Genomic DNA, 10,801 nt, shown 5'->3' on the forward strand with positions numbered 1-10,801 from the left:
AAAAAAAAATTAGATGCTAAAAACCCTGCCCCTTTATGAAAATAAACACCCCCATCAGCATGGTCAGGAATCCAGGGAAGGAATTTCCCCAGTGCTGTTCGCGTGTCTGCCATCAGGGTGACATCGGAGGAAGTGAGGCTCCAGCAGGGTCTCAAAGGAAGTAACACATGTGAGCACTTAGGAGGGAGCTGCTGAAGGCCCTGGCCTGGTAGGCTAGCAGGTCGAGCAAATCTGTCCCCTAACTCCGTTGCTAATGGCCTCTTGTTTCATTCAGCCAGGCACACTCGAGGCTGTGGACACATGATGCCCAACATGGCATGTCGCCCTGGGGTGCCTCTTCCACTGGGTCACTTGACACTAACGAGGCAGATGCAGGCTCTAAGGGGCGCCATTTGGTGCAGAGGGAGGCCTGGGGCCTGTCTTACCTTTGGACCAGCCACAGTAGCCAGGGACTTGCACTCAAGGACAGCTTTGCCCACTGCATCACGAAGAGCCTTATATTCATCACCATGCACCAGGTATGGGTCCATCTGGCTTGGATGATCCTCCTGCAAAGCCCAGGAACACAGGGGTTAATCACAGGGGAGGGGGCAAGGGCAGGGTTAGCAAAGAACCATCTGGAAAGGTAAAGGACCCGGGTAACTGTTAGAGGTCCAGCCCTGGGCATGACAGTCCCCTGCTGTGTTGGGAGGTGCCTCCCCCTCGTCCAGTGAAGGGGTGAGTGGGTGAGAAACGGGGGGAGGAGGCAGCGCTGACCCTGTCCCCACCGAGAGCAGAGACCAAAGGCAGGTGACTGCAGTATGTTGACAATACGCTCCCATCAGGAGTAAAAAGGAAAACCAGGATCTTTAGTGCAATTGTTATAACCCCAAGAAAGGACTACAGAGTGACCCCCAAGCCTAAATTGCTACACTTCTATTATCCTCATTCTCATGCTTCCTACCTCTGCCTGCTGAGGAGAGAAAGGACTTCTGCAAGCTGAATTACCTTTTTTTTTTTTTTTTAAAGATGTTATTTATTTGTCAGAGAGAGAGAGCATAAGCAGGGGAAGCGGTGGGGGCAGAGGGAGAAGGAGAAGCAGACTCCCCGCAGAGCAGGGAGCCTGATACGGGGCTGGATTCCAGGACCTGAGATCATGACCTGAGCCGAAGGCAGACGCTTAACTGACCGAGCCGCCTAGGCGTCCCAAACTGAGTTACTTTTAATTTGGTAAAAGCAAAAGCCACAGAATCGTTCTTTGGCTTTCCCCACATCAAACTGGATCAGAAGCGGTGCCTTAAAGAGGCTTTTCTGCAGACAGCCGACAAAGCAGAAGCACATGCACACACCTGTCCCCCACGGCCAGCCGGCCGCCTCCAGCCCATCACAAGCTGGCTCAGGTTAACCAAAGCAGAGACACAAGGACCAGAGCAGCCACGGGGCAGGGGGGGTGGGGGGGAAGGTCAGGTGTCCTCACCTGCTGTACCACAGCCTCCTGGGGGAGCACCCACTGCGCCGGCTGGCCCTGTCTGCAGAGACGCTGCACAAACTCCATCCCTCGCTGGCTGGCGAGCTTCCTCACCAGGTACACTCGGTACCAGTCGTTCCTCCCTTGCCTGCAGAAGCGCTCCACCTGCTGCAGGTAGCCCTGCTTCTCCCTGACCAGTTCTGCAGAGCCTGAGAGAGGGGGGAGGGATGGTGGCCGAGAAGACCTGCTGCCCGCCCGTCTAGGACACAGAGCCAGGCCAAAGGCAGGCGCCCCAGTGGCCACGAGCTCACAGTGAACAAACCAATCAAGGAGAAAGGGGACATGGTATAGACTGGGGTCGCTCTGAGAACTCTCCAAATGTCTGAATCACGGGGTCCCTAAGCCTGGGGTAAAGAAAGGTGCAGAAGGAGACCTGCCTGAGCCCTCCTGAAGCTCGCCGAGGAAGTCAGAAGCCCTGTTGAGACACAGGCGGATCCTGGCCATCTCCTGCAGGTACTCCACCGACGCCTCGCTGGCCGGCTCCGAGCTGCGCCGCCCCAAGTAGGTCCTCAGGAAGACCCCTTCCTCCCTCAGGTACGTCAGCTCCTCGCTGGTAGACAGAGCACTAGTCTTCTTGTACAGTGAATCCTAGGGAACAAAGAACCAGAAAAAAAAGCATGCACATCCCCAACCTTCCCAAATCTCTACCCTGTGACGGTGGAGAACAAGATAGAAATACCATAAGCTTGAGGGTAACTGTACTGAATCATGGCAAAAGAACATCCCTTTTTGGGTGGGGGCAAGAAGGAGGGGAAGAGAAAACGTATGAGAAAAAAACACGTCGTATGATCTAATTTTCTCACACACCTGGCAAAATTTTGGGAAGTAACAAAACAGGGAGAATAAAAGCGAAAAGCAGTCCTAGGCTTGCCAGCTGGAGATGAGCACAGTTAAGTCAGGGGGCGAGTTTCTGTTCTCTGGCCCAGGCCACGTGTGGCAGGACACACAGCCACGGGGGGCAGAAGCAAGTGTGCAGGACCCCTTTGTGTGCGTGCATGTAGCAGTGCACCTGTTCATTTCACCGATGAAAATCACCTTCCGTGAATCTTCAGAGGCATTTTTCCACTGAATCAACCACACGGTGCAGTGAGTTTGGGGGAGTCGTGCAGGGCAGTTACGGCGCACTCACCTCCAGGCAGCTGATGAAGAGGATGTACAGCTCGGTTTTGTCTTCAGTTACCAGGGCCTTCTCCTCCAACAGGGACAAGTAAGCCTGGATATAATCTTTTACTTCCTGGAAGCTATGGAAAGAGAAATAGGGTACCTGGTGATCTCTGTACCAGAAAAAAAGAGAGAGAAAGAAAGTATCTGTCTACCTACCTACCCATCCATCTCCCTCTATCTCCCCATATAAATATATACATACCCACATAGATATATACATATAGCTTGTAACACTTTATTGAAAACGTTTTATTTTTATTTACTTATTTTTAAAGATTTTATTTATTGACTTGACAGAGAGACAGCACAAGCAGGGGGAGCGGCAGGCAGAGGGAGAAGCAGGCTCCCCACTAAACAGGGAGCCCGATGCGGGGCTCGATCCCAGGACCCCAGGATCATGACCTGAGCTGAATGAAGGCAGATACTCAACTGACTGAGACACCCAGGTGCCCCTGCTGAAAATATTTTAGTGCAATATTGGAGGAATACAAAATTCCATATTTTAGACCATCTGTTCTCAGACTTTTTGGTTTCAGAGCTCCTTTAGAGTCTTAAAAATTGTTGAGAACCCCAAAAAGCTTTTGTTTATGTGGGTTGAATCTATCAATATTTATGACAGTAGAAATTAAAACTGAAAAAAGGGAAAATATTTATCAACTCATTTAATATATAAACCCATTACATGTTAAAAACAAATAACATTTTAAAAAAAACCAAACTATTTTCCAAAACAAAAATTAATTAGTAAGAAGAGGGGCTTTGTTTTCCATCCATGCAGATCTCTTTAACGCCTGGTTTAGCAGAACTTAGCTGGACTTTCCAATCTTGCTCCTGCTTCCTGTGACAGTGAAGTAGATGAAGAAAATCTGGTCTCATACATTATGTCGTTGGAAAAGAAAGATATATTTTCATAGTATTTCCAGATGATGGTGAATATTTTTCTTTGACACAATACCAAAACTTGATAAATGATCATTTCTATAGGTTAGTTGCAATGTGCAATCTGAGACCACATCAATGCACTTTTCATACTCAATTACATTAAAATCAAATGACCTACCTTGCACTTGAATGGATTTTTTTTAACGTAATGCGTGATTCTGTGACATCATGCATTGGTCATGTGGAAAATATTGGTTCACTGAGCTATGCAGATCTTGCAAATGTTGACGTTTTTGTTCCACAAGATATTTTTAAAAGCCTCACCTTCACTCACATCACTGCCTGTACCACCAAAAAGCCTCTAAGTATGAGGAAGCTGATAGGTTTTGTTTTCCAGAATTCCAATATTTGCTTAAAAGCCTCAATTTTATCATTAGCCACAAACACTATCAGTTGCCGCCTTTGCTTGTTTTCGAGAAAATGCCTGCCAAGTGCCCAGCTCTGAATAACTGTGGTGTGCTGGTCATTCTCTCAAGTGTAAAAGCTATTCCATAAAACAAGAGGCCAGCCCAGTGGGGAACTCAAGAATCGCAGGAGAGCTCTTCCTCGAGAAAACTGTTTACTTCAGCGTGCAGCTGGCGCCCTCTGTGTGCGCTTCTCATTTTGACAGGATGTTAAAAAGTCCTGTCCTCAAGGGTGGAGGCTGAGTAAAATGAGTGGTCTCTGTGGCTTCATCTAGAATATTCTTACGTGAGGCTGGCATTTATTAACACTACACATGCACGAAGGTGAGAACCACGAGGGCCGTCACCCAGTTTCCCGGTGCTGGGACTCCAGCAGTGTCCTCCTTCACCGCTTCGGTAACATCACCGTAAGGACCAACGTGTTGAAAAAGGCAAGTACCGGGCGCCTGGGTGGCTCAGTTGGTTAAGCGACTGCCTTCGGCTCAGGTCATGATCCTGGAGTCCCTGGATCGAGTCCCACAGACGGTTCTCGCTCGGGTGCTGTCGACACCCCATCTAAGCAGGAAGTACACAGCTGCAATTCACACTTGGCGGAGGGAGGCACGACCACAAAGTGTGACCGGCCTCCCTCCTGGTGTGGGGTGCAGGCGGCCTGGGGTGTGCGAGCCCAGGGTGGGGGAGCGTGGTGCTCCTCCACAACTCTGTGGCCAGTTAGTGGGCACCACAAACAAAAATGCTCAAACTGCCAGAGTGCGGAAGCAAGTACTTCTCAACCCAGAGAACGACAAGGCAGATCTTAAATCGTGTTTTAGGTCTTGAGATTTTCTTTTTAAAATCACTACTGCGGCTGCCTGGTGGCTCAGGGGGTTAAGCATCTACCTTCAGCTCAGGTCATGATTGCGGGGTCCCGGGATAGGCCCCAAGTCAGGCTCCTTGCTTGGCGGGGAGTCTGCTTCTCCCTCTTATGCTCGTGCTCTCTTTCTCTCTCTCTTACTCCCTCTCTCAAATGAATAAATCTTAAAAATCAAATCAAATCGGTTCTGGGGGCGCTTGGGTGGCTCAGTCAGTTGAGCATCTGATTCTTGATTTTGGCTCAGGTCATGATCACAGGGTTGTCGGATCGAGCCCTGCATCAGCCTCTGGGCTCAGTGGGGAGTGCGCTTGAGATTCTCTCTCTCCCTCTGCTCCTCCCCCACTCCTCTAAAATAAATGCATTTTTAAAAAAATTAAATAAGGGGCGCCTGGGTGGCTCAGTCGGTTAAGCGTCTGCCTTCGGCTCAGGTCATGATCCCAGGGTCCTGGGATCGAGCCCCGCATATGGCTCCCTGCTCAGCGGGAAGCCTGCTTCTCCCTCTCCCAACTCCCCCTGCTTGTGTTCCCGCTCTCGCTGTCTCTCTGTCAAATAAATAAATAAAATCTTTTAAAAAAATAAAAATAAATTAAATAAAAAATGAGTTCTGTAATGTTTAGTCTCTAAATATTGAAGCTTGAAGCATTTACCTTTAAGGGTACTGTCTCTACTCCCGTTAACGTGTCTACTCTACACTACATGTCAAGATGTATGTGTGTCACTGACTACGTTTCCATTTCTCTAAGCAAAGAAATTCAAATGAGTACAGATCTCACACATTTATCAAAATGAGTAAAAATGACATGACATCAAAAGCGGCTCTTTTCAGATCTCAGGTCAACTTGACAAATATGTCTTAAAAACCACTTTAAGGTATACTAAGATACTACTTCTATAATAAAATGTATTTTAAAAGCCGTTTATTTGAAAATCCTTCAGGAATCCTGTTTGAACAGACTATTTCACAAATGATGAAAGTAAAAAAATAAAAAATAAAAAGCAAAACGAAATGTCCATAGATAAGGTTGCAAAAGATCCACACTTTAAATGTAAATCTAACCTTCATTCTGAGTCTGCTTTGGGACACTTAAGTTAGAAATAGTTGTTTCTATTGGAACTTATTTTTTGTTTTTTAATTTGAGAAAGAGAGAAGGAGAGCAGGAGCAGGGGGAGTGGGAGAGGGAGAAGCAGGCTCCTTCAGCAGGGAGCCCGACGAGGGGCTCGACCCCAGGATCTGGAGATCATGACCTGAGCCGAAGGCAGACGCTCAATTGACTGAGCCACCCAGGCGCCCCTGTTGGAACACTTCTTAGAGCATCTTGATTTTGCGATCACCTCAAAGAATGCGTGTCAAGTCAGAACACAGGCCGAGTGTACAAAGTGTCCTCGGAAAGAAGCCTCTGAATAGAGATCAGCTTCCTAAGAATTCTCTGTAATAGCATAATTGGACAAGAGTACTGAGCGTTGGCACCACAGGGGCTTCTCTGTCCGTTCACAGGATCAGAGAAACTGAAACGCTGAAGTGAGACGCAGGTGGCATGCAGGACCACGAAGGTGAGGGGACATTCTCAGTTAGCAGCCCCCGGATCACAGGGCTAGGCAGCTGTGTGAGGAGGCTCAGAACTGCCGGCTCCCGCCCACAGGCTCCCCCACGCATCACAGCACCTCGCTCCTCTCCCTGAAATCTGCTTCCTCCTTGCTAACGAGGTGCTCGTGGTGACGTCGAACTCACGTGCCTAGCGGAGAAGAGGTCAGGCATACAACCAGTATAGAAAAAGGAAGCAGGCGGTCCCTCCTGCAGACGCCCCCCCGCCGAATCCCGAACTACCTACCAGCGCAGGCAAGGGTGCTTGGCAGCAAAGCAGCAGCTGGGAGGGAAGGAGGTGGCGAGGCTTTCTAGGAGCAAACCCCATGCTGGCTGCGCTCACCTGTACTTCAACAGAAGTTTCAGGACCACCGAGCGGATGACAGGGGTCTTATCCACAACGTCATCGAACGGAGAGAGGGATTTGGTGTGTTCACGGTGTCCTTAAGCCAGAGGGAGAGAGGTGGCTCATTTCCCCATCAGCCATGAAGAAGTGAGACGAGGGACTGGATTTTTAGGTCCACAGGAAGGAAGCAACTTACTTTGGGAAGTGTCTCTTAAAAGCTCCTTTTGCGCAAAGAGTAACTTTAGCAGAACATCGATCACCTCCTTCTGTGGTGGAGAATTATCTCTGAAGCACACGGTGGAGACCAGGTCCAGGAAGAAACTGTTGCACAGCTGTCGGACACAGGCGTGTTTCTCGATGGCCTCCCTGGGGAATAGTTGGAACGCACGGTCAACAGGCCTGCAGAGCATGCTCCAGAATCCCTGCACACACGGTGCTTCGGGATTTGGACGGCATTCTGCAATGTTCAGTAAAAAGACGCAACCATCTCCTCACACTGACTGAGCCGGATGCACACTGCCGGATGCTATGCAGACTCGTCCCTTTCTAGAAAGGAGCACTTTGGTCCTTGGGACAAGCCAGCAATACCCTTCCATCCTAAAGTCTGCAAAGATGCCGTGCCCTGGGCTGGCTTTGCACACTTTCAGGAGGCATCAGAAGAGAGAGAAGCCACTGCCGGAGCGGAGCTGAAGGTCACTGAGCCCACAGAGCTTCCATTCGTTTCTACCACTGCTCCGAAGAGCGGGGCCAGACAGGAACTAGCTTTGCCCTCAGGGCACTGGAGCCAAACTGGCTGTGTCCTAAGCTCCTTGGGTATCCTGTGATGGTTTTACCTAATTTATGACTTTCAGCTTTATTTCCTCTAATCGTGTCGTCTCCCAAATCTATGCTTGGATGTGTCTTGCAGAGGGAATGATTTTGAGACACTAGGGGTTTATGAAGGTCGCAGTCTCTCTTAGGATGGTTCTCCAAAGTCAGGTTCTCTAAGGTTAATACAGTTTACATTTCTGAATACTGTACTTGCCAAAAAAAAAAGGAAGAAAAAGAGGAGAAAGGGTGATTTACCTGTGCTCCTGGGACACGGTTAGAGAGTAGTCTTCTGGCAAGTCTGTTAAACAAAAGGGGCATCTCATCTGCCCTAGGGTGAGCCAGACCTTGATGCAGCTCAAGCAGAACACATGGTCACAGGGCAGGCAGACCGGATCCTGGGCATCTCCCAGGCAGACAGGGCACGGCTCAATCTCAACCCTAGAATCCAAGCAGGGGCACCGGCTCTGAAGCAGAGAAGCGGCTGCGAGCAGCTGCAGACCCCACACGTGCAGCGCTCCCCACCACAGGGATCTCCAACCGAAGATCTCACCTGGCGAGGGTCTTGCTGGCCTGGTCCTTGCACTTACGTAGAGTGCTCATCACTGCGACGAAAGGCCTGTATGTCTTGATGTCAGAGTCGTCCTGCAGACACTGATGGAGAGAGGGGCAGTGATGAGGAGGCTGATGAGCCGTGAGGAAGGGCAAAGGTCAGCCAGGCAAGACCACTCTCCCCCGGGGAACACAGGGCACGCATCGGGCACCCCCCCAGCTGCTGGGCCCTGGGACCACCGGGTCAGCCTGCAGGGCAAGGCCTTTCTGTTTCTAGCAGTTTCTTTAGCTGTGAATGCCCTTTATCATTATGCTGCACTTGGGGTAGGATGAGATTCGCCACTTCTGATTTTTCCCTCTTCCTCTCTTTTTCTCAGGTTCACACTTCTCCCATTATGAGATATTTCAAACTTTTTAATTTCTTTTTTTAAAAATTTAATTATTTGAGAGAAAGCCTGAGAGCACGGGCAGAGGGGAGGGGCAGAGGGAGAGGGAGAAGCAGACTCCCAGCTGAGCAGGGAGCCCGATGTGGGACTCGACCCCAGGACCCTGGGATCCTGACCTGAGCCGAAGGCAGACGCTTTACTGACTGAGCCACTCAGGTGCCCCAAGATATTTCAAACTTTAAACGATAACATAATGCCCACCTGTGTATCCATCACCTAGCTTTAAGAAATCTTACCATTTTTGGAATATCTGTTGTAGACTTTTTTAAAGAAACAAAACATCACAGATACAGCTGCAACCCCACATGTCCCTTCCTGAGCACATGGCCCTCCTTCCCCTCCCCCAGAGGACCGCCTTCCTGAGCACATGGCCCTCCTTCCCCTCCCCCAGAGGACCGCCTTCCTGAGCACATGGCCCTCCTTCCCCTCCCCCAGAGGACCGCCTTCCTAAATTCCCAAGTTCACTACATTTGCACGCGTGCATGAAGATCATGTCACTGTTCTGAATGGGTTTAGCCTCTGCATCAGTGATGTCCCGCTGTACCTAAGTTTTCGCTGCTATACGTAGGTCCAGATCACTCCTGTTAGCTGCTGTAGGGCACCCACTGGCAGATACACCAGTTACTTGTTTTCTGGTTAATGGGCATCTAGAATGTTCCCTTTGTTCTGCAATTACAGTTCTGCACCCAACATCCTTCCATGTGTCCGCCTGAGTATACCAATGGGAAGTTTCTCTAAGGCACGTGTTTAGAAGGGGAAGCACTGGATTTTAGGAGATGCACATCTTCAATGACATAAGATAATGAGTGTGATGGGTGTGCTTCTGGAATTTTGGGCTCAGGCATGATGTTTGCAATAGATATCATTATCAGCATAAAGAGAATCCCCTTCTCTTTCCAGTTTGCCAAGACTATCTTTTTTCTAAATTACAAATTTTATTAAATGCTTTTTCTGTTCCTTCTGAAATGAGCATTTAAGGTTTTACCTTTTAATTTGTTACGTTAGCTGATGACATTTATGATTTTATGATTTCTGAGCTATCTCTGAATTCCCAGGATTAATCTCACTTTGAAATATGTGTTTCTTTAAAAGATTTTATTTACTTATTTATCTGAGAGAGGGTGAGAGAGAGAGAGAGAGAGAGAGAGCATGAGCCAGGGGGAAGGACAGAGGGAGAAGTAGACTCCCTGCTGAGCAGGGAGCCCGATGCGGGGCTCGATCCTGGGACTCTGGGACCACAACCCGAGCTGAAGGCAGATGCCCAACCAACTGAGCCACCCAGACACCCCGAAATGATAAGTGTTTTTAATACCATGCTAAATTTGATTTGTTACCAACAGCCTAATTCACAAGGAAGCAAAGGATTTGAACAGACATCTCTCCAAAAAAGACGTACAAATGGGCCACAAGCACTCAGGAAGGTGCTTGACATCATTAGTCATCAGGGAAATACAAATCAAAGCCACAATAAGATGCCGCCTCACACCCATTAGGACAGCCATTATAAACCAAACCAAACCAACCGAAAAATAAGTGTTGGCAAGGATGTGGAGACAACGGAAACTTGGTGCACTGTGGGTAGGAATGCAGTGGCTATAGCCCCTGTGGAAAACAGTTCAGTGGTTCCTCAGTTAAACACAGAATCTCCATATGGCCCAGCAATTCCACTTGCAGGTAGATCTCCGAAAGCATCGAAAGCAGGGACTCAGATACTTGCACACGTTACTCCCTGTCGCCAAAAGGTGGCAACCACCTGAATGTCCATCGGTGGATGGACGGATGAACCAAATGTGGTCCATTCACACGGTGGAATATTATTCAGCCTTAAGAAGGAAGGACATCCTGATGCCTGCCACATGGATGGACCTGGAGGACACTGTGCAGCCAGTCACTCACAAAAGGATAAATACTGGAGGATTTCACTTGTGTGAGGTCCCTAGTCATCAAATCACAGAGACAGACAGTAGGGTGGTGGGCACCAGGGCCGGGAGGAGGGATGGGGAGTCAATGGTTCACGGGGACAGAGTTTCAGTTTTGCAAGATGAATGAGTTCCGTGATGACAGTACATCATCATCACATGTGAATGTGCTTGATGTCACTAATCTGTGCACCTAAAGATGGTGAAAATGATACATTTTATGTGATGTATATTTTACCTCAATGAAAAAACGGCAGTAGTCCAGTGGTTGGACGCTGG

At 48.9% G+C, this 10,801-nt stretch overlaps 1 protein-coding gene across 1 annotated transcript in view; it reads right to left on the minus strand.

Annotated features, from left to right (window-relative positions):
• The window catches only part of RNF213 (ring finger protein 213), a 94,959-nt gene that overhangs the window by 18,427 nt on the left and 65,731 nt on the right, over positions 1-10,801 (minus strand). The window contains exons 38-45 of the mRNA XM_081805946.1: positions 8,159-8,259; positions 7,864-8,046; positions 6,995-7,164; positions 6,796-6,895; positions 2,637-2,748; positions 1,885-2,095; positions 1,457-1,647; positions 426-548 (exon numbers count right to left, since the gene is read on the minus strand). Of these exons, the coding sequence (XP_081662072.1) occupies positions 426-548; positions 1,457-1,647; positions 1,885-2,095; positions 2,637-2,748; positions 6,796-6,895; positions 6,995-7,164; positions 7,864-8,046; positions 8,159-8,259 (1,191 nt within the window). The remainder of the gene's footprint in view (positions 1-425; positions 549-1,456; positions 1,648-1,884; positions 2,096-2,636; positions 2,749-6,795; positions 6,896-6,994; positions 7,165-7,863; positions 8,047-8,158; positions 8,260-10,801) is intronic.

The sequence above is a fragment of the Leptonychotes weddellii genome, chromosome 15, assembly GCF_054177405.1.
Source record: "Leptonychotes weddellii isolate Sample4059 chromosome 15, ASM5417740v2, whole genome shotgun sequence".
NCBI lineage: Eukaryota > Metazoa > Chordata > Mammalia > Carnivora > Phocidae > Leptonychotes > Leptonychotes weddellii.